At 39.2% G+C, this 24,044-nt stretch overlaps 1 protein-coding gene and 1 long non-coding RNA gene across 8 annotated transcripts in view; one reads left to right on the forward strand and one right to left on the reverse strand.

The window, feature by feature from the left end:
- The window catches only part of ALS2 (alsin Rho guanine nucleotide exchange factor ALS2), an 82,911-nt gene extending 60,203 nt beyond the window's left edge, over positions 1-22,708 (reverse strand). Inside the window, exons 1-5 of one of the 7 annotated variants that reach the window (XM_063647797.1) lie at positions 21,469-21,614; positions 11,099-11,390; positions 9,442-9,521; positions 7,806-7,960; positions 1,593-2,530 (exon numbers count right to left, since the gene is read on the reverse strand). In XM_063647797.1, coding sequence (XP_063503867.1) covers positions 1,593-2,530; positions 7,806-7,960; positions 9,442-9,461 — 1,113 coding nt within the window. In that variant the 5' untranslated portion in view covers positions 9,462-9,521; positions 11,099-11,390; positions 21,469-21,614. Of the gene's footprint in view, positions 1-1,592; positions 2,531-7,805; positions 7,961-9,441; positions 9,522-11,098; positions 11,391-20,572; positions 21,423-21,468 lie in introns of those variants that run through there. The other 6 variants (XM_054479132.2, XM_063647798.1, XM_063647799.1 and 3 more) reach the window with 6 other exon arrangements.
- LOC129032100 (uncharacterized) lies at positions 2,419-15,500 on the forward strand. The gene is made up of 3 exons (XR_008501195.1): positions 2,419-2,565; positions 14,636-14,925; positions 15,373-15,500. It is a non-coding gene; the product is annotated as an uncharacterized LOC129032100 (long non-coding RNA).
- Positions 22,709-24,044: the final 1,336 nt, after the last annotated feature.

The raw sequence follows: 24,044 nt of genomic DNA on the forward strand, positions 1-24,044 counted from the left end.
AGTTCCAGTCAACCAGTAATACTTTGGTTTATTTCCCAAGTGAGGGAGTCTCAGTTATATCTCTCCAGAAGAGAAAAAACTTGCCCTAAAACACATAAATTCCTTGTGAATTAGCTATATGATTGAGATGTTATTTACAAAGAATAAATTAAATGTAATAGAAACACACATTTAATTTAAATAAGTTAAATTTAATTCAATAGAAACACACACATTGTTACTAGCATAAGTAACAAAAACTTCCAATGTTTAACAAAGTAAGTTAAATGTGATAAGCATGTACAGTCTCAGAATCTTCTACATGCATTCTCGTTAAATTACTACTTTTGCTTTGTTCAGATTTATAATACCTTTCTCCAAACAGCTTATCCTTGATTTTTAAAAAACTCAAATACCCACAAGTTTCAGTGAATAGACTGCGAAATAAAGACTATTTCTAAAAATACCTTCATGTTCACATTCTGACAGAGTAAACAATAAGAATCGAGAATTAAGAGGCTATGTGGTTTCAGAAACCTAAAAAGAAACACCGCAGGACAGATCTTTTATGATTATGATCTTTTGTTTTGTTTTCTTAGAGTTTTGGTAAAGCAAAATCAAAAGGCCACACTAAGAGTAAAACAGAAATAATCCTTTTAAAACAATTTATTTTAAGCGGGAACTCAAACTTTACCATGTGCTACTGATAAACAGCTTTTGTTCATTCTACCACAAATCTTCAAAATGAAAATAGTTTTAATAAGATATATAAAATAGGCTGGGCATGATGGCTCATGCCTGTAATCTCAACACTTTGGGAGGCTGAGGTGGGAGGATTGCTTGAGCTCTGGAGTTTGAGATAAGCCTGGGCAACAGGGTCTACTCTACTTAAAAATAAAATCAGCAGGTGTGGTGGCATGTGTGTAGTCCCAGCTACTTGGAAGGCTGAACTGGGAGGATCGCTTGAACCTGGGAGATCAAGGCTGCAGTGAGCCACAATCGCATTACTGCACTCCAGCCTGGGTGACAGAGCAAGACCCCATCTCAAAAACAAACAAACAAAAAGATAAAATATTAGCCACCTCTTCAAATTAAGCCCAGTAAGGACCACAGCTATAACTGAAAAAAACTGAAACATGTAATTGCCTGTTAGTTTTAAATCTGCCTACAATTGAAGGATCTGCCACAAAACAAACTTCCCTGTTAAAGAAGAAAAAGACTTTTCTCTACAGAATTCTGAAGAGTGTTACAAACACAAGAAGAATCTTTGTGAATCTCTAGTTATATTAAACTATTCAGGGCCCACCAAAATTCAGTACTTTAGCCATAGAAAAAAAGTACTAGCAAGAAAAAAAAAATGAAATGCTCCTACTTATAAAGCAAGCCCAACATGACACCTTTCAATATCATAAAGGGCCAGAACAAACATAAAGAGTGATTTTGAATTAATCCAGGTTCTTTCCTTTATCTAGGCTTGCCTGATAAAACAAAATTATAGTCAAACTCAAAAAATAAAAAATGCTACCAAGCCTTACTCATTTTAAAGTTTCTAAAGAAAAGTTCATACAGTTCAACTCTAGACATATTTTTATTTTATAAAATTGAGCAGGTACCTGAGATGGCATTGGCTTTTCACCATGCTCTGAGTCCTCTCTTACTGAATGATCTGACAGTTTCCGCAGGTATTCATTGACTGCTTGGGTGTCAGGGTATGATGGTATGTTTCTGGCAGAGGAAATTTCAGTTGTTCCCATGACATTTTGTTGAGAGGATACGGCATCGCTGCTTGTGATCTGAGCACTTACTGCATTCAGTTCAGTAGCAACAGACTGATCATTTGTTACAAGAGTGTTCTCAAATACTTCTTCCTGCCTGACAAGGGTTTCAGTGGAGGGGCTGAGAGCAGTGCTGGCATGGTTTTCTGCCTGAGATTCTGTCAGTGTCACACCTAATGGGCAGCAATGACTGTCTGATATAATCACATGGTCTTCTTTGTCAGTCATAGTAATCAAGAGCTGGCTGCACTGGTTGCATCGTTCTGGGACTGGCTTCAGATCCTGGGAAGGGAGGCATTGTACAAGGGCTAAGCTGTGGAAAGCACCACAGGCAACTTGAAGTACCACTCGCCCAGCAAGATGTTCTACCTTTTGCGGCTTTGTCACTGGGAAGGCAGTGGTAATGAGACCCAACTGACAACCGGTACCCCATGCCCAAATCTCTCTGCTTACTGACAATGCCAGAGTGTGCTCCTCGCCACATGCCAACTGTAAAATCCTGACTGCTAACAAAGGGCTGGCCTCAGAATCAGCAATGCTGACAGGGTTCGGTTCCGGCACATACTGCTGGTTGGCTACTGCACACTGGCCAGCAGAATTCTCTCCCCACATGTACGTGACACCATTGTCTGTCACTGCTCCACTATGGAAGCTTCCTGTTGCCACAGTAACAACATATTGCCCAACCAGGGCATTTTCTAGAATGGGGCTACTTGGACAAATCTCCGCTGGTCCACTTCTCCAGGGAAGAGTCCCAAAGCTGTAGACCTCACCATCTGAAGGTTAAAAAAAAGAAAAAAGAAAAAAAAAGGTTAGTGAATTAACTAAAAATTTTAACAGCAAACTTTTAGTCCCCTCTAGATTTAACCAAATTGGATTTTCTTTTTAAATTTTCAAAAGCAGTTGTAGAAATCTGGTTCAAGCACACAGTATTTCACATTAATTCATCTTTTTAAAAATGACTCTTTTTAATATTCTGCACTATAGTGAGAATTTCTACAAAGTGCAGGAGGCTAATCCTTTCCTTCAGCCTCATCCTACAAACTCCTCACATCAATCCACTCCTAATGGCCATCATCCAGGCTATTATAGAAACAGATTCCAAGTGTTCAAAGGCAAAATAAATAATCATGTTAAGATAAAACAAGCAAAAAATAAGACAAAACAGAAACATTCACTAATGTCTACAATTCACTACTACTAAACAAGTTGGAACAGCAAAAAATTATGCAATGGCTTAAAAATATTAGAGATTCATTTTGGCCAAAACTAAGAAATTAACTTTATGCCTCTAGGCTGTACAGGAAGCACCAGTTCTTAACAAGACATGGCTGTCTTCACGTTCTATGTCATGTTATATATAGTTTTGAGATGTTACATAAATATACAGGTTGAGTATCACTTATCCAAAATGCTTGGGATCAGAGGTGTTTTGGATTTCAGGTCCAGGTTTTGGAATATTTGCCTTATGCTTACTGACTGAGCATCCCAAATCTGAATGTTCCAATGAGCATTTCCTTTGAGCACCATCACATCAGCGCTCAGAAAGTTCTGGATTTTGGATCATTTTAGATTTCAGATTTTTTAATGTGGGATGCTCACCCTGGACTTTATGTACTAGATACTAGCTAGTCTTTCTGAGGTGAGATTTGTTTAAAAAGCAAATCAGCTTCTTCTCTGAAAAAACATCGAATGGCAGATGAAGCTAGGGCAGCAGGAGGGCCAGGAGGCCCCAGGGACCCTGGGATAGGGAACCACAGCGACTTCCGTGGAGGCTTGGGCAGTGGCATCTGGGGCCAGGGTCGGGGCCACAGAGCTGAAGGAGGCAAGGCCGAGAATAAGGAGTGGACACCCACGACCAAGCTGCGCTGCCTGGTCAAAGACACGAAGATCAAGTCCTGGTGAAAATCTATTGCTTCTCCCTGCCCATCAAGGAGTCTGAGATCATTGACTTTTTCCTGGGGACCTCTCTCAAGGATGAGGTTTTGAAGATTATGCCAGTGCAGAAGCAGATGTGCACAGCCAGCACACCAGATTCCAGGTGTTTGTTGCCACTGGGGACTACAATGGCCACTTGCTCCAAGGAGGTGGCCACCACCATCCAAGGGACTATCATCCTGGCCAAACTCTCCATTGTCCCCATGCACAAAGGCTACTGGGGGAACAAGATCAGCAAGCACCACACGGTCCCTTGCAAGGTGACAGGCTGCTGTGGCTCTGTGCTGGTGTGCCTCATCCCTGCACCCAGAGGCACTGGCATTCTCTTAGCCCTAGTGCCCAAGAAGCTGCTGATGATGGCCAGTATCGATGACTGCTACTCGTCAGCCAGGGGCTGCACTGCCACCCTGGCCAACTTCACCAAGGCCACCTATGATGCCATCTCCAAGACCTACAGCTAACTGGCCCCCAACCTCTGGAAGGAGACTGTATTCACCCAGTCTCCCTATCAGGAATTCACTGGCCACCTCGTCAAGACCCACACCAGAGTCTCCGGACAGAGAACCCAGGCTCCAGCTGTGGCTACAACATAGGGTTTTTATGCAAGAAAAATAAAGTGAAGTAAGCCTAAAAAATGTTGAAAATAAAAAGCAAATCATCACAACAGATCAAAGCAAAAAAGCAAATGAACCTGTCAGAATAACTGGCTAGCTTTAGAATTAATGAAAGGCACCAGTGAGTTGGGTATATAAATAACTTATGTATGTCCAGCTATGCTACCAAGTCTTAATTTTACTGTAGTATTGTGGGAGCTTGGGAGCAGGTACACATAATCTATGCTGGCTAAAAATTCAATGAAACAAAGACTTGGTTATGGGTTTTAAAAAATACTGAGCCAAGCCCACTATCCTTTCTTTTCCATATGACCAGAGACTTATGATTTTTTTTAATTAATGAAGAATTAAGCACTGTTTTATTTCTCATAAGGCAGCAATTGAGTTGATGATGAAAACATGCAAACTTTATCTTTGACCTATTATACATGGCAGATACACGTATACACTCAAGTTAACTCATCACATCATCTATATAAGTAAGGACTCAATAGTGGCTAGAGGGAAGATATGTGCATTTATTAGGAAATGTATAGTCTGGATCAAGAATACTGACATGAGAAAATAAGCTCACTGGTTAAGCTCTTTTAAACTTTGTATCCTAATACAACAGTATACTTGAAAAAGCTCACCAAGTCTTTCAATTAACATTATTCCACTAGAAAGAGCATTGCAAAGAAATGGATATTTAGATCCCCCTCCTTAAAAAACAAAAAGAAAAACTGGAGCATATAAAAAATAGTGAAACAGGCTGGGTGCGGTGGCTCATGCCTGTAATCCCAGCACTTTGGGAGCCAGAGGCGGGCGAATCACAAGGTCAGGAGTTCGAGACCTGTCTGGCCAATATGGTGAAACCCTGTCTCTACTAAAAATACAAAAAAAAATGAGCCAGGCGTGCTGGCACTGGCCTGTAGTCCCAGCTACTCAGGAGGCTGAGGCAGAAGAATCGCTTAAACCCGGGAGGCGGAGGTTGCAGTGAGCTGAGATCATGCCACCACACTCCAGCCAGGGCAACAGAGCGAGACTCCATCTCAAAAAATAAATAAATAAATAAAAGTGAATCAATGAGGTATCTTCATTGAATTATGAGCTAATGGTCATATTTAATAGAGATGAAGAACCTTGAAAATTTCTAGCACTCAACCATTTCCTCAGCTGGAAAAGATAGCACTGGAGATCTGTATGCAATCTCAAACACACATTTGTGTTAGACGACGTTTTCTTTTGGTAACTGTGACACTTAATACCAGGACACTGCTTAAACATGAACAATGATAGGCTATTTAAATATTTTTGAAAAGTTTTCCTTCAGTTGTCCTAGCCTTGAAGGTATCATTCTAAAGATACCATCTTTATAGTCGAATAACTTTTTTTTTTTTTTTTGAGACAGGATCTTACTTTGTCACCTAGGCTGGAGTGCAGTGGCATAATCACAGCTCACTGCACGCAGCTTTGGTCTCCCAGACTCAAGCTATCCTCCTGCCTCAGCCTCTGAAGTAGCTGGGACTACAGGTGCGGGCCTCCATGCCTGGCTAATTTTTAAAATATTTCTTGTAGAAACATGGTCTCCCTATGTTTCCCAGGCTGATCTTGAACCCCTAGGCTCAAGGGATCCTTCTGCCTTGGCCTTCCAAAGTGCTGGGATTACAGGCATAGGTAATTGTGCCCAGCCAGTTTCATTAGCTTAATGAAAATATCCCAAATATCTTATTGAAAACAACAACAGAATTCCACTTATATTTGCTTGAGAACTATATATTTCAAATCTCATAGGACAGGTATTGAATATAGTTCACACTTTTAAAGTAAGATTGTTTTTAAAGTCCTGAAGAATAATATTATAATAAAACTGATATAAAACAAACTAGAAAGAAATCCATGTTTATCCCATACAACCACCAGGACCAGATTTAATCCTTGTTTCCTAGAATTTGTCTTCCTTTAGTTCCTAGAAAGAAAATACCAAAGCATTATTTAATACCTTAATAAATGCTTACAGAGCAGAAATTTATAAATTAGTGAAGTAGATGGCAGTTGGTGCCCAAATCAAATTTGTCATGATTGAGTTGGTAAAGTGCCATTAAGATTAAAGGTACTTCTATAAATTACAGCACGTTTCTGTAATAGACTCATAGATTTTATAATATGCTTTGTGAATTGCTATTCATGCCTGAAAAAAAATTATATTGAGAAAGTTCAGCCAAGTGGCTTTAAAAGCAGGCTTTGAAATCAGACTGAGTTCCAGTCCTGACTCTGACACTTCAATAGCTGTGTGTGCTTGGGAAAATTTAATCTCCCTGACTTTCAGTTTCCTTGTCTGTGAATAATAATAGAAGCTACCTCATAAGGTAGTAGTGCAGATTCAGTGAAATAACACATGGAAAGGGCTTAGTATAGTGTCTGGCACACAACTGCTTAACAAACATTAGCTATTATTAGCATTAGTATTCTGATAGACTTAATGAACAAAAGTTATAGCAAGAGTCTCTGAATAGGTAACCTTTTAAAAAGTTAATTTTTCATGTATTTATTACCATAAAATTTTAAAACTATAATTCTCCCTTTTATTCTAGTTAATGGTATATTTTAAATTTAAGAACTAATCTGATTCCTGATAAGGGAGTAAGAATATATCTTGAAAACAGAAACAGTTCATTAAGAACCCCTAGGCCAGGCGTGGTGGCTCATCCCTGTAAGCCCAGAACTTTGGGAGGTTGAGGCGGGTGGATCACCTGAGGTCAGGAGTTCAAGACCAGCCTGGCCAACATGGTGAAACCCCATCTCTACTAAAAATACCAAAAAAATTAGCTGGGCATGGTGGTGAGCGCCTGTAATCCCAGCTACCTGGGAGGCAGAGGTTGCGGTGAGCTGAGATCGCACCATTGCACTCCAGCCTGGGCGACAAGAGCAAAACTCAGTCTCAAAAAAAAAGAAAGCAAAGACTTGGAACCAACCTAAATGTCCAACAACGATAGACTGGATTAAGAAAATGTGGCACATATACACCATGGAATACTATGCAGCCATTAAAAATGATGAGTTCATGTCCTCTGTAGGGACATGGATAAAACTGGAAACCATCGTTCTCAGCAAACTATCGCAAGGACAAAAAAACAAACACCGCATGTTCTCACTCATAGGTGGGAAATGAACAATGAGAACACATGGACACAGGAAGGAGAACATCACACACCCGGGGCCTGTTATGGGGTGGGGGGAGGGGGGAGGGGAGGGATAGCATTAGGAGATATACCTAATGCTAAATGACGAGCTAACAGGTGCAGCACACCAACATGGCACATGTATACATATGTAACAAATCTGCACGTTGTGCACAGGTACCCTAAAACTTAAAGTATAATAATAATAAAATTAAAAAAAAAAAAGAAAGAAAAAGAAAAAGAACCCCTAGCATCCAACGACTCCCATACCTGACCTTCCACACTCAGGCATTTGTTAGCATTGCAGTTCGTATTTGTTAAGCCATTCTTTTCATTACCTTCAGTCAGAAGAATTCCATGTTTCACTCCAAGGGCTGCCTGCAAAACAGTCTTTCCTCCCCAGCCTGGCAATCTCTCTGGTGTTATGGGAAAGGATCCTGCCTGCCAGATATGGACCAGGCCTCTTTCCTTGGATCCTTCTGCCTCTGTTGAGCTAAAACATCAAGAAACATAGCTTAATTGTTTCTACAATTCAGAATGGTATCCTTTGTTCTTAATACTTTTCATGATTGTATCTTTTACCAGCACATGGATGACTGGGTCAGATAGCTGAATTAGCACCTATTTTATGCATTGGTTATGCTCACAGGAGCCAAAGTAAAACAACTATTTATATAAAGACTGAAGGATGCAGGGCGTGGTGGCTCACACCTGTAATCCCAGCACTTCGGGAGGCCGAGGCAGGCAGATCACAACGTAGGAGCTCGAGACCAGCCTGGCTAATATGGTGAAACCCTGTATCTACTAAAAATACAAAAAAAAATCAGCCGGGCGTGGTGGCGCGCACCTGTAGTCCCAGCTACTCAGGAGGCTGAGGCAGGAGAAGCACTTGAACCCGGGAGGCGGAGGTTGCAGTGAGCCAAGATCTTGCCACTGCACTCCAGCCTGGGTGACAGAGCAAGACTCCGTCTAAAAAAAAAAAAAAAAAAAAAAAAGACTGAAGGACACTCTAAACCCACAAATTACTTTTCTCCATCTAAGAAGCAAAGAAAACTTGGGCTATTTTTAGAAGTTTTAGCATTTGGTAGCATAAAATTCCAAGATTCTAACTTCTCAATATATTCACTCCTTGTTTAGATATCAAAGCTACAACATGCCCAAGTTGAAGTCTTATCATAAAATTTTATAGTAAGTAAAAAGTACTTGATGAGAACAATATGAGAAACAGGAATTCATATTTCACTTTATGTTGAGTTTAAGTGTAGAACTGCTATTTAAATTTTTAGGAATCAAGTTTATAATAGATATCAGTAAAATCCTTAATGCTTTGCTCAAGTTCTAGCTAAAGAATTCTACACATCTGATGATTTTGGGTTAAAGAATACAAAACACACAGCTGCACAGTAATGACCATATCCTAACTGCCTTCTTCTAAGAAAAGGGCACGTTAAGATATGTGCCACCATTGGTAATAAATTTTTTCATTTTCTTTTTTCTAGAACGCTGATGCCAAAATTTTAATGAGGCACAGAAACTCTTTTGAATAGCTAAGAATTTCTCTACATTTGCTAAATAATATTCCCTTGAATTATAACTGGACATAACCATGGTTCTATAGGAGGAACACTACACATTTAACCTTCCTTTTAAATATCTTCTATAACTAGTTATTTAAAGATGGAAGATGATTAAGATTAGCAAGGCTACTTCTGAAAACCTGAAATTATTTGTGAGGGAAAAATGGCTACAAGCACTTTAAAATGATGAAATGAAGACATTTAGTGCTTCTTACAAAGCTTACAACTAACTAGCCTTTTTAAAATTTTATCTTTACCGATGAACTAACTACAAATGTCACTATTCCCACTTAACAACCATCAACAAGAAAATTAAACTGAAGAGAAGCTACACATATGTGAAGCTGTTTGCTATGTTTTCCTAGCAGGATAAGAGAAAAAGAAGAAATGGTTTTACCTTCTCTTCTTTGAGTCCATCGGTCAGTGGGAACACTCCATCACCAAATCATTCCTTCTTTACAGAAAGTCTATCAAGACCTAAACAGTACAGTACAAGTAAGGAAAAGAGCAGTAAAAGAATATTTTACCCCTCAGACATTAAAAAAAAAAAAAAGCAGCCCTCTAACAAGTGCACATTCACTAGGAAATAAATATGCAGTAAAACTATTTAAACTATTTCATATCTTGCCTGCCAAAGTCAAACATAGGCTGAGCCTGCCCACTAAGCTTATAAAAATGCCTGTTGACTGTCAAATGTAATGTCAGAAGAAGAAAAGACTACTCACAATTAAGCTGTACTCTTCCAGGCAATAGATTTTGTTTTTTATTATAAAGAAAAAAGTTCAATCTGAAAAATCAATGTGTTAAGTACAAAAAGTACATACACATTAAGCTTACTTTTTAAATGCTCTGTCTAGAATGCATGAAGACTTAAATACCAATTAACTCAGATTTTCTAAAATCTCTTCAGTAATGTATCTGATTCAAGTAGTTTTAATTTATACTTTTCAGTAATGCACAAAAATTATATCATTAAAATAGGAAATTTTCCACTTATTGGAAGAAGGAACATTTTCCCCAAATCATCTTCAATTCAGACCAACATGCCTCATAACCCAAATGGTTGAAAGAAAGAAGTCTGAATTTTAAATCAGCTGTTTTAAAATCCACCTTTAATAGAAAATAGCTGTATGAAAATTATGGTTACAAATATCATGGCCCATCAGTTCAGAAACTCAGTATTTAATAAAATAAGAGACAGAAAAATAGACAGAAATGCTGAGTGCATTTCAACTCAGAAATCCACATTTGTAAGGGTAACAAAACACAAGAAAACAAAAGCAGTTAGGTCTTATTTGTGTAAACCATAAAAATATTGGGGCCAAATTTGTGGTTTTTCTGCAAGAGGATATGGAATGGTCACTGTGTTTTGGAAACAGCCCATACTGGCAGGAGTGATCTAGGGTCCATCTGTTTCCTCCAGGTTGCCTGTGAATTCTTACCATTTCCCATCTGTACATCTGAAGAAAATTACTTTCTACCTAACGTTTATTTTAGAAAGATTATGAATCATTCAAAGTTGGAAAATGGGTACTATGTTAACAAGAGATATATCTGAATAAATTTAATAAATGCTATTCATTTAATAAATACAATTAAGTGCTACTATGCTTTGTCCATGATAGTAATTAGCCTTTTGTAAAATGCACAGTTCATGGTGTACAGAGAAATTCTGCCACCAGATCTAATCTGTGCTTATCTATCAGAGATCATGGAGTTACTACGCCCTTGATTAAATTTCAACAATATGTAGTGGAAGCCAGAGAATTATTTTACGAGGATGTGGAAGCACACAAGCACACCTTACTTCACACAACTGACACACTATATGTAAATGGAATTTTGTCCTACTAACAATCAAAAATGTTGAGAATCTTTTGATAAAATGAATAAAGTCAACCTTTATTCTCTCTTAGTGCCAGATTTTTGAGTACAGTTTTCTTAAAGTTGGTTACACCTTACTCAATATTATTTATCACCACCACTCATTTTTTTTAACCTAAATGGAATTAAAACTCTACAAACTGTTTTTACAACTTTCTTTTCTTACTTACATATAGGGCAGGCCAAATAACGGTCTCCAAAGGTGTTCAGGTCCTAATGCCCAGAACTTGTCACTATGTTAGGTTGCGTGATACTAATCAACTCTCCTTAAGATAGAAAGATTATCCTGGTTATGCAGGTGGACCCGATGTAATCATAAACATCCTTAAAAGTGGAGGAGGGAGGCAGGAGGAGAATCAGAGAGACATGATGATGGAGGCAGGGCCAGAGATGACGCTACATTGCTGACTGAACATGGAAGAAGGCAGCCATGAGCCAAGGAACGCAGGTGACATGTAGCAGCTGAAAAGGCAAGGAAAAGAATTCTTTCCTAGAGTGTCCAGAAAAAAGCAGCCATGCAGACACCTTGACTTTAGCCTACAAGGCCCGTGTCAGACTTTCAGCCTACGGAACTTGAAGATAGTAGATTTATTTGTGTTATTTTAAGCCAGTAAGTTCATAACAATTTGTTGCAGCTGCAGTAGAAAACTAATATACAATTTCATAGACATCTTTTTATAGCAATATTTACAGATTTTTTTTTTTTTTTTTTTTTTTTGAGATGGAGTTTTGCTCTTGTCGCCCAGGCTGGAGTGCAATGGCACGCTCTCGGTTCACTGCAACCTCCGCCTCCCAGGTTCAAGCGATTCTCCTGCCTCAGCCTCCCGAGTAGCTGGGATTACAGGCGCCCGTCATTACGCCTGGCTAATTTTTGTATTTTTAGTAGAGACGGGGTTTCACCATGTTGGCCAGGCTCGTCTCAAACTCCTGACCTCAGGTGATCCACCTGCCTCGGCCTCCCAAAGTGCTGGGATTACAGGCATAAGCCACTTTGAGCCACTGCGCCCGGCCCCTATCTCATTTTGTTTTAATGGTGTTTAATATGTTTGACATCTTCCAACAAGATATGTCTGCCTGAAACTCAAATAGAGCAATGAAGAAAAGAAAACTGATTGCTGAGGAAACATAACTAAAAAGGAATATTGCAACTAAATGTGGGGAGCTTATGTTATTAAAGTTTTATCCTCATATACTTAAGTAAGGGTGGTATTTACCAACTCCATTTAATCTAACATTCTTTCTCAATTATGTATCCATCCAGGAAAAGAAAGTAAATGAAAAACTTTTGTCTTTCTAATATTTTTATGATTGTCTCTCCAGGAAATCTATTAAGACTCACCTCAACCAGTCAAATAGCATTCAAATTTCTGTATGTTATTTCATTGTTTTAACATTTTAAATTTTTATAAAATTGCCTAATCATAAAACTTCCTCTGGGGATATTTCTTCTACAGGAGCTTTAAGGTCTTTACATTCCTTAAGAGGGCAAGATCCTTGTACTCTGTTGCTTTTCTTCTGTTACAGTAACTTTCCTGCATAGACCTGTTAACCAGCTCTGATAAAGAAGCCATGTGATGTTGCATAAACAGCATTTACTGTGGGACCCTCTCTTATCTTGCATGGCCTCTCTACAGATAAATGGCATCTCCGTAAAATGAGCAAACCAGACTTCAGCCTTCCGAACCACAGGACACAGCTAGATTCACTTTAAAGCATACCACTCTATCCTTCAAATTATTATCTCCTTCACAGTGATATGTAAAGTAACTAAACCCCAGGTGGCCCTTTAAACAAAGAGCAAACCTTGCTTCTTAATAAACTGATGCCACTTTTAGACTCCACTGGATACACATCCTTCTGTTACATCTAACAGAGAAATATAAGTTGTCTTATATGAGCCAAGGATATCATTTTAACATCATGATCTGGAAGCGCCCTTAACAACAAAAACAACAACAACAATCTAGTCTAGATGTCCCAACTATTGTTAGAAAGATGAGCTACAACCATCTACAGGTCTATAATACCTTAACTAGAAATCTATAGCTCTGAAAATTAAAAGTTTTTTCAATAATGCTTTTGGTGGCAAAATCTAATCTGACCTGAACTCATGTGACAGCAAAATCTGACCTGAACGAATACGAGGTTATTTATCACTTTTATCCCTTTGGTGTGAATATTCATACATCGTGTTGTAGAAATATCAATATGAATATAATAGGGCAGCACTACAGATCCCACAGGAAGTGTTATATAATATATGGTTTATGCATCTAATTCTAAAGAACAAAACATAAATCTGAATTCCAAAACGCAAGGGTTTTGAATAAAGGACCAGGAATCTATATTCAAAAACAACTATCATTTTTTAGTAGAAGTCCCAAAACTTTGAACTATTTTATACTTAACTTGGTTTCTTTTATGTACTTTGAACATTACTTCATTTTGGAGAGTACACTGGGGAGTTGCATTACTTCCAGTGGGACAGTCTATGGATGCTTTCATGATATATATATATTTTTTTTTTCATTTTTGAGATGGAGTCTTGCACTGTCGCCTGGGCTGGAGTGCAATGGCGTGATCTCAGCTCACTGCAACCTCTGCCTCCTGGGTTCACATGATTCTCCTGCCTCAGCCTCCCGAGTAGCTGGGATTACAGGTGCACACCACCACACCTGGCTAATTTTTCGTATTTTTAGTAGAGACAGGGTTTCACTGTGTTGCCCAGACTGGTCTTGAACTCCTGACCTTGTGACCTGCCCACCTTGGCCTCCCAAAGTGCTGGGATTACAGGCATGAGCCAATGCAAAGGGCCAATGATTTATTTTAATAACAATGATTTACATTTGTTTCAAAAGTTTTAAATCAATTTTATGGTGAACACTCATGGAGCACCAAAATGAATTTTTGCAAGGAATATCCTGCCTGCAAATACTCCATCGGCTCATCTTCTCAATGGAGGAAGGAAGCCTGGGTTCTTAAGTTTCATACAATACTGCCAATTTGGTGAAGAGGTGAATAAATGAGAGATGCTCTGGGGGCAGAACAACTAGTACTTGGTGATTAGACAAAGGTGGGGGACCAAGGAGAAGGAGGTATCAGAAATGATCCCTGGTTCTGCCTCAAATAGCTGTGTGTTGGTGGCTCCATTCCTGAAATGGGCAAGAGTGAGGGAGACAGGATTCTGAAGCAAAGATAAGATTCCGGTAGGATAAAATTTATTTTTAAATTCAAGATGTCTGTGAGAAACCCAAGAGTACATATTAAGTGAGCAGTTGAATATATGAACATGGAGTTCAAGAGAAAAGTCTCGGCTGCTGCTAAACTTGGGAGGGCGTATGGATAATGTTTAAAAACAAGACAATAGATAGTGTCATTGGGTATATGGAAAGAGAAAGGAAAGCGCAGTGTCAAGCTTTAAGGAGCTCCTGAACCTGGATAGGACAAAGATTGGACAAAGAGGACTGAGATTGAGAAGTGGTCTGCCGTGGGCACATGAAAACAAAGAAAGCACTTCAGGGAGGACGTCAATTAGGTCAAGGCAGCTGGGGTCTTGTAAGATAACTAAAGTGTCCATTGGATTTGCCAACACAGGTAACTGCTGAGCATGGCCACAATCTCAGTGGTTTGTTTGGGCACTGAAAACCAGATTGAAGTAAGCTGAATATAAACAGGAGATGACAATGTGGAAATATCTTTATTTTCAGTGGGTGATCCTTTTGAAAAATGTTGAAATGGCAAACAAAGAAATGGAGCAGTAGCTGCAGGGGAATGTGAAAATGAAGGATTTTCTTTTGCTGGAGGTTGGGGAGACGAGAGGAAGCTGAATATGTCTGCATGACAAAGGCTGTGATCCTGGATACAAGGATGATGAGGACAGTGGGCAGAGCCAAAGTCCTAGACAAAGTGAAGGAGGATGCCATCCAGAATATATGTGGAGAGATTGTTTTTTTCATAAGAAGAAAGGTCTATGTTTTCGAAAGAAGAGAGATCACAGGTACAGATATAAGCAGAATTATATATTTTGTGGTGGGAGGATAAGGGTTCCATATGATGGTACCTGGAAGTGACGAGGACTTCACAGTATGCATGTTGTATAGTCTAATCTCCCTCCTGGCTGTACTCATTCTGTTTCTTTATTTTATCCCACCCTGCTATACATTTTTGTAAGCTGCTTTAAATCCTTTTGGGAACAAGGCAGGATATAAATATAAATTTTAAATGTGGTACAGAAATGTGTTGAGTCTATTATCCCAAATGCAAAGAGAAAGTTAAATCACGCAGGATCCTATGTATTCATCTCTACTAAACTATTTTCTAGATAAAGTCTTTTTGGCTTAATTCGGTGAAAGGTAAATTTGTGAGTCATAAGTATAATAACTTTCAAATGCTTAAATTTCAACCACTAAAACCACATGTATTTTTTTCATCTATTATGTTCCAGGTATTATGCTAGTCTAAAATTTCCATGGAAGCAGAGTGACAAATATCGTATTTTCCAGTACATCCCAGCAGCTTAGTCGTGATATATAACAGGTACTCAATAAATATCTGTAAATACATGAGTTCCCGCCCTTAAGAAATTTCCATACTAGTATGTTCTCTTTCTCATTAGAATAATGGCTCTCTACAGAGTTAGACAGTACCCTTAAGGGATAAAAAAGCTAATTTACACTAGCAAAGCTGGGCCTTCCTAGTCTTATTCTCCTGTCTCAATTACTGGTTTAAAATAGTAAAACAACAGTAATAATTGTAGTTATAAGAGTAATGTTAATCAGTGATTAGAATGACAAGACATTCAGAGAGAAAGGCAATAAAAATAATAGATGAGTAAACTGTATCATAATGCCCTGAATGGAATATAGACATAGAGTGACTTGGACACAAAATTACCATAGATTTCATGTAGCCATTAACACTTCCTTTTTAAAGTCTGAGTTCGTTACGTTTTATTACAATGTAGTAGAGTGACAAGTGATTTGGATACAAAATTACCATCAATTTCCTATAGCCATTAATACCTCCTTTTTAAAGTCTGAGTTGGTTACATATTATTACAATGTAGTAAACCAGAGTTTACACTTTGCAGTAAACAATAACAGAGTCTGGTATTTTACACATGGTAAATGCTTAATAAATAATTTGCTTTTAGAGGCTAGGTCAATGTTTACACATGGATTATGGTAACCTTTGACTCAAACACCTGACTTACAAATAATCTATACACCAACAACAACTGCTACTTCCTGGATATCCTGCCACTGAAGCCTTCCCAACCACTGTGGAAGGTTGAGGAAAACTCACCTTGCACTGAAACCTTGGCCAACTAACCACCAAGAAGGCCACTTGGAACCCCACGCCTCTCAGCCTTAACTGCTGCACAGAAAGCATTGCCTGATACCAGTATGGGAGCCAATGAGCCTTTAAATCTTGACTCAGAGTAAGGGAATTCAGTAAATTAAGGCATTGGATATATTTGGTAGGCTGGCCTAGAAAGCTACTTATTAGTTATAATGTTGTTACTAATAGGATATGCACTAAGTCACTGATTCAAAATATATTTTAAGCTCCTGGAGGTCAGAGACTATGACTTATTCACTGGTATACTCTTGTACCCATAATAATCATTCTGAACAAGCTGGTTACATTTAAGTGAGTGCTTGAGTGAAAGATACAGCCCCTGATTTTCAGTTCCAATCCACAGACTTCCAAGCTATAGATTTCTAGTGCCTGTAATAAAAGTCAGTATCAGATACAAAAGAAAAAAGTGTCTTCTCCTAATAGAAACTCTCATATATAATTTGCTAAAGGTATATCCTAACAATGAAGACACTTTTATCTCATGTCACTTTAAAAACAGTTAAACAACTCAGAGAAGTGTTCCTTTCTCCCTTTCTCCTTAGTACACAGACAGCTTTTGGTGCAATGAGAAACAGGAAGACTTTACAGTCTTTTTTCAATGCCTTGCTAATTTCATGCTGAAACTTACTGAAACTACACTCTCCTGGTTATGAGGATCCTCCAAATCGGAAATTATTCATGGTGGAGTGGGGGGAAAGTGTGTAAACATGGTACAATAAGTTCCCAGCAATGCCCATTTAGCTCTTTTTTGTACCCACTGCATATTTTTAAACACATTTTTCAGGATTATTAAATAATAATCCCATGATGCATTGTGATGAATATTATAATACTAACAAATGAATTTCAAATTCCCAGGTACTGCCACTATTTGTGCCTGTTATTACATGGTACAGTGAATGTCCTGGTAAGTCCTGATACAAACTACTTATTCCGTTAATATTTGCAACTACTCTCTTATTAAAATGGCCACAATTTTTTTAAAGGCAATATTAGATTTACAGTTCAAAGTATGATGACTTCTTTTACTAACTGATAACACTTAGCGCTTAGGATCATTCAGGGGCCACATAACTAAACATGAAATACACATATAAAAAATATTATTCTGGTGATACAAGTTTCACTTACTTTAATAGTGCTAGTAGCAGGTATTCTTTATCAGAAATGAAAATATTGTTTAACTCACAAGTTTAAATACTGAGGTTACATTAGGGATCAGCTACTAAATGTATTATTCATTAGTCAACCATTTAACACATTGTCATCAGGTTACTAATATCTATAGAGACAATTATTTTCTTTGAACAATAACTGGGATACTTCCATTCAAGGTATAAACTCAAGATAACTACATTGTAATAAAATGTAACCAAGTTAAGCTTTTTAAAGTGTTAATGTTAATACTACACAAATCTGTAGTAATTTTGTATCTGAGTCACTCTATGTCCAAATTCCTTTCAGGGCCTTATTATACAACTTGCTCCCCTATACTTCCAGAGTTCATGATTGGTATATGCCTACATTTCCCAAGCATCTCTAGAATGTTAATTCCCCTGCAGGCTTCATGTCCTAAAGAAAGCATTTTCCCAGAAGCACAAACAGCAAAGCAAAACTGACCAAATAATTGGTCTGTCTTCTCTCCTTAGAAACACTTTACATAGTGGAGCTGCACTGGCACATTCCTTTCTTATTGCAGGGAGAGAAGAGTTCTTTTTCCACAGTCTCCTAATTTGAGGGTACAAAGTAAAATAAAGCAAGCATATTGGGAAACTGCCCTGATTATAAATAAAAATGTTAAAGTGCTAGTTTCACAAACTATCTTAACTATACATAAAACTGTAAAAATAAATAACAAATCTATGTACTCATCATCTCGTTTTAACACATATTAATATATTATCATATTGGCTTCAGCTGTTTTTTAAAATACAAGAAAAAATAAGTTACAGAGATGAAGAAACTCCACTCAGAATTAGTTACTATTTCTAAAGTTAATGTATCCCATTCCCACGTTTTTATATTTACTTTTATGTACTTTCATTAGATATACACATATCAATAAATAATGCATGCTATTATGTTGCTTTTAAAGTGTACACAAATGCATCTTACTGTATAAATCCTTTAGCATTTTGCTTTTTTCACCCAGTATTACATACTTAAGATGTACATATGTTGGTAAGTATAGATCTAGCTCATTCATTTTTATGAGAAGATAGTATTGAATTGCATGAATAAACCAGTTTATCCATTTCCCTACTAATCTTTACAGTTGGATTGCTCTACTTTACTGCTCTTTTAAAGAGCTGCTATAATCATCCTTGTTATATGTTTGCTTAGGCAATTGACCCAAGTTTAGTTAAGATCTTGGCTCTACAAAAATTTAGGCTGTGGAAGAAAAAAAAATCCTGGATTGAATTTTAGCCCACCCAAATGCCATTATTGGGTCTAAACCACTCCCTTCCTGATAGGGAGGCCATGTGAACTGAAGAACTGTGTGATGACTCAAAAGAAAAATATTTAAAATGTGATAATTAAGGGAAACATGAGATGATCAATTTGTGGAATTAATGAGACGAAAGCTGATCTTCTCTCTGGACATAATTCACTAGCAGCTAAGCGAACCTCTGCCAATAAACCCCAGTCTTTTTCTCATAGGTGTTGAGAAAACTGTAAATTTTCTTCAAATTTAAAAGAAATATACAATAGCTCCAAAAACTACCAATTTAAATATTTTTTCCTCTACCCACCTGGATCAATCAGTTCAGCTACATGCAGGCAAACATCAAGACATAAGCTAAAGAAAGCACCATCACATATACAGAGGAATAAGAGACAGGGAAAGGAAAACTAAATGCAATATGAAAAAGAAACAAGCCAGAGATTGTTGCTATTTTATTGATGGCTACCTAACATTTTCTTAAGGACTGACACCCTACAAAACCGAGTACTTTCTTATTACAGACAACAAAATTGTTTGGTCATCAATGAAGGGTTAAGAGAAAAAAATCTGTTAAAACTCTACCAGGAAAATTCATATTCTGAATACACTTGAAATACGTGGTAGATTTAATTCCACAAAGTTATAAAAAGAGCTAAATGATTTAAAAGTCACAAATCGTCACAGCATGTCTCTGAGTGAGAAAGGTACCTCATAGTACCCAAAACAGGCCTTCCTTTATACAAGCTTAAAAATCACCACTCTGCCTTTCTTCCTAGTTTTTCAACTCATACTTTACCTAGTCTCACATTAATAAATAATTGTAGATTTTTACAAGTCAGTCACATTTTTGAGATTACCATTAGAATGGACCCAGCAGCTACTGCTTTAAACCCACATTTTTCATGAAAAGGTAGGAGATTCCACCTAATTACAAAAACACTAACATCAAGACTCATTGAAGTTCTTAGCATATCCTTTGCTTCTTTAACAGTCAAAGTGCCCAAAGTGTTTCAAATGACAGCCCAAATTCTGAAAAACTGAAATTTGGAGAGAAGGGATTCCTGTTTATATTGTGTACATTTAAAAAATAAATGGCCTGCATAATGCCACTCAAGTTTTGTTTTTTTCCCAAAATTATCTGTTTGGTATTTCATTTTTCTGGATCATTATAGTTTCAAATTTTAACACTATTAAATAGCTTTGACGTTTTCTTGCTATAATTACGAATTTTAAATCTGCTAATACTGGTCATAGTTCAGAAACTAATAAATTCAAACCACGTATGGATTCTGTCAGTATCTTTTTCACATTAAAATGTCCTTATGGAATACCAAAATTACTACAGAACAATTTGAAATCATATTTTATAGCTACTTCCTTAAAATATTCAGTTCCCTTCCCCATCACTTAGGAAGAGTCAGTTTGGAACATGATGTAGTGGGAGGAATTAATTATAAAAATAGCTAATATGTATTGACTATTTACCATAAAACAGGCACTGTAATAAATACGATACATGAACCATTACATGTAAACGTACTGTTATCAGGAAAACATTTTTATCCCCAATTTAGAGATAAGAGAACTGAGGCAGAGAGATTAAATAACTTGCCCAAAATCAAAGATGTAAATGGATGTGACTCTGGGTATGCTCAGATGCAAAGCCTAAAATCTTAACCACTATGCTTATGTTATTAAGGTTAAAACACTGTAGTTTACTGCAAAAACAAATTTTTCACTGCTTTATTCATTAACTTAAAGGTCAACCGGTCACTCCAAATCATATGATACATGGAGGGGAAAATGTGGGACCAATAGGTTTGCTGAAGTTTTGTACCTGCTCAGAATAAACACATCAAACAATTTTATTCCGTACAGCCAAATATAAGGGTAAGTGAGTAAAGATCTTCATTTGGGTACAGCAGTCAGTTCCTTCTCCATCCTAAACCAGAAAGAAAGCACTGTTCTTGGATATGCCACTTCAACAAGAGTGTTTTTTCTCTTCCACCATCAAAGCCTTAAGCAATAGTACGATTCTACCAGTCTACTGTTGCCTGTCTCCAAAGTAGCCCTATTACCCGAGGACCAACACCAGCGTCAAGGACCTGTGTTATTTTCTGGCTTCGCTTCTCAAAATAACTTATCTTCTCCTCTTGATGAATTACTTGATACGCTCAAAGACTTGCCTAAACTACTAATTCTTATTATCAAAGCCATTTTCTTTCTCCGCAATCGCCTTTTCAAGTAACCCTTGGTCCACTCTTCAACGCGATTTGCACCCCGTGGCAAGGCCGCCAGGGACACTCAGCAGGGTTCCCGGCCACGGACCCCAGTTTATCAGCTCAGCGCCTAGTGTGGGCATTCAAGAAATTCTCATGAATGAATAGCTGCAAGGCAGCGTGGGTGGAGGCGGGAAGAGGGGGCTTGAAGGAATTTCACGCGGCTGAGACCACTGCAGCGGCGCCCAGTCTGGGGAGGGAGAGAGCGGGGCAAGTGGGAGAACCTGGGGCCAAGGCAGGGGCCGCCTCGGGCGCTGCTGGACCGGCAGGAGCGGTCGATCGCACCCAGAGCTGGGAAGATGCGGGCGCTGTCTCCGCAGGCCCCCGCAGCGCGCTCTCCGGCCTCGACCACAGCCTCCGCCTAGCTCCCTGTCCCCGGCCTTCCGCATACAAGGGGTCTCAGCCGATAAGCCCTCCTTAGCCAATAGCCAACCCGGGACCCGCGCTCGCTCACCTGAAGCTCACCGGCAACACCGCGCTCCGCATCCGGCGCGAGCTTGGCAACCCCGTGGATCCGGGATCAGCTGATTCATGGAGGGCGGGGCCTCCGGACAAGGCGGGGCTGCAGGGCGACTAGCGAAGGTAAACGAGGGCGCGGGCGGCTCTTGGAATCCGAGCTCCTGGGAATTGTTCTTGGGAGACTGTCGACGGTGTCTGTTGGGGGTCAAAATTACTGAGAATGCGTTAGGCACTGCAGGCTACGTACTTGGGAGCACATCCCCTCCTTTAGGTTAGGGCGGAGCTATCAGTCCTGGGATGCGCTTTGACGATGACGTAGAATAGAGTCGTCCAAGCCTAGCTACCCGAGCGCTTCCATGGTAACAGGCGGTGGTGAGAGTGGTTGGGAGCAGCAGTCGTTTGTTATCACCTCAAACTGCAAGGGCCGGAAGTATGAAAGTAAAAAGGCTGAAATATTTTCAAACTGCCTTTATGGAAACAGTACCCTAACGGTGGTCGCTGCTCCCCCCACTCCCGCGAATGACGTCATCGCCTCGCGGCCGCGTTTTGCCATTGTATCCGCAATGTGTAAACTTACTGGTTAGTTGCAACCCCAAAAGATGGGGTGGGATAGGAGAAAATGAATTGGCCTCTCCAGTGATTCTCGTAGGACTCCCCAATATACAATCAGTAAAATCAGCTTTCTTGTCCCGCGCACAGTTTCATAACACTGTTTTTCGCAGCCACAGTCCCACCCCACCCAGCCTGCACTCCCAAGTCCTCCCATGATTTTATGATTTTCCAGAGCCGCCACTTATGTCGCACAGTGGGTGCAAACCTTCTGCTGCTAGGCATTGTGCCATCGCTGGACCTGCAAACATGCAAATATTTAGACCATCAACGACAGATGTGTAGTCAGGTTCTGAAACTCCTATATCATATTCACCAACACCCTCAACTCAATTTCCTCTCTGATCCTTCGCCCACCTGTAAAACTGTTAGTCTGCAACAGTTCAACCAACCTTGCTCACTCCTTCATCTGTGCAGAAAATCACACAACCCTGAGAACTGGCACCACTGCGAACTAAAAGTGTCCAACTTCAGTCGGGACTTCCACGTGCCACTACGCAATATTGCTGAACCTAAGACAGTCATGTTTACACATTGCTACGCAGATTATCTCCTATTCCCCTCCCCTGCTGTTCCCAGCCCTCACGCTCTTCTAACCTCTTATTGAACTCTACTCGCTCACCCGCTTTGGTAAAAATAAAAATAAAAAATTTTGTCTCTTACATCTCTGAGGAAAGTGAGACCACTAGAGGTGAATTTCCTTAAATCCCAAATCCCATCAGCCGCTACCACAAAACCTACCTGCAACCAGCTTTGCTTTGTTTTGTTTTGTTTAGAGGGAGTCTAGATCTGTCGCCCAGGCTGGAGTGCAGTGGCGCGATCTCGGCTCACTGCAACCTCTGCCTCCCAGGTTCAAGCGATTCTCCTGCCTCAGCCTCCCGAGTAGCTGGGATTACAGGTGCCCGCCACTACGCCCGGCTAATTTTTGTGTTTGTAGTAGAGATGGGGTTTCACCATGTTGGCCAGCCTGGTCTCGAACTCCTAACCTCAAGTGATCCACCCGCCTCAGCCTCCCAAGGTGCTAGGATTACAGGCGCGAGCCACCGAGCCCGGCTCCTTTTCACCGAGTCCTTTTCTTCTCCCTCTTTCTTCTTAGAAGGGGTGTTCTGTCCTCTCAAGGTTAATGTCTCCACCTGAACTCAGGATCCCTCCAGTCTCCCCAAAGGAAAGACTTTGTTCTGTTGATGAAAAAAGACAAACTTTGTAAAATATTTGAAGAGGTTGAATATACTCTGATGGAAACATGAGTAACCATGGCCTGGGACACAGCCTCAAGAAGTCCTGAGAAGATGTGCCTAAGGTGGTTGGGTTACAGCTTGGTTTTATACATTTTAGAGAGACAAAAGTTATAGGCAAAGACATAGATCAATACGTGGGGTGGGGGGTGGTGCTCACGGATCATAGGTGGATTCAGAGACTTTATGATGGGTTGAAAAAGCTAAGCTTTTCCAAAGAGTTGAAGTTAGCAGAAAGAAATGTTTGAGTTAAAATGAAGGGGGTTGTGGAAGCCAAGATTCTTGTTACATAGATGAAGCTTCCAGGTAGCATATGTTACAGGACCTTAAAATGTGTCAGACTCTTGGTTCAATCTCTCCTGGATCAGGAAAAGACCTGAAAAAGGAAAGGGATTCTGTATAAAATGCAAATTCCCCCCACAAGAGACAGCTTTGCAGGGTCATTTCAAAATATGTAAAAGAAATATATTTTGGGGTAAAATATTTTTATTTTCTTCAAGGCCTGCTATCTGTCTTGTAATGCTATACCATAGTCAGGTTAGAGTTGGCTAATCTTATTGCTACAAGAGTCTATTTTGTCAGTCTTATGATCCTTATTTTCACTTCATGAAAATGGTTTAGAACACTTTAATGCTGGTCTAAACTCCAAAGGGAGGGGATATAATGAGGTATGTCCAACCTACCTTCCCATCATGGCCTTAACTAGTTTTTAAGGTTTTCTTTAGGA

Source organism: Pongo pygmaeus, chromosome 11 (assembly GCF_028885625.2).
Source record: "Pongo pygmaeus isolate AG05252 chromosome 11, NHGRI_mPonPyg2-v2.0_pri, whole genome shotgun sequence".
Lineage (NCBI taxonomy): Eukaryota > Metazoa > Chordata > Mammalia > Primates > Hominidae > Pongo > Pongo pygmaeus.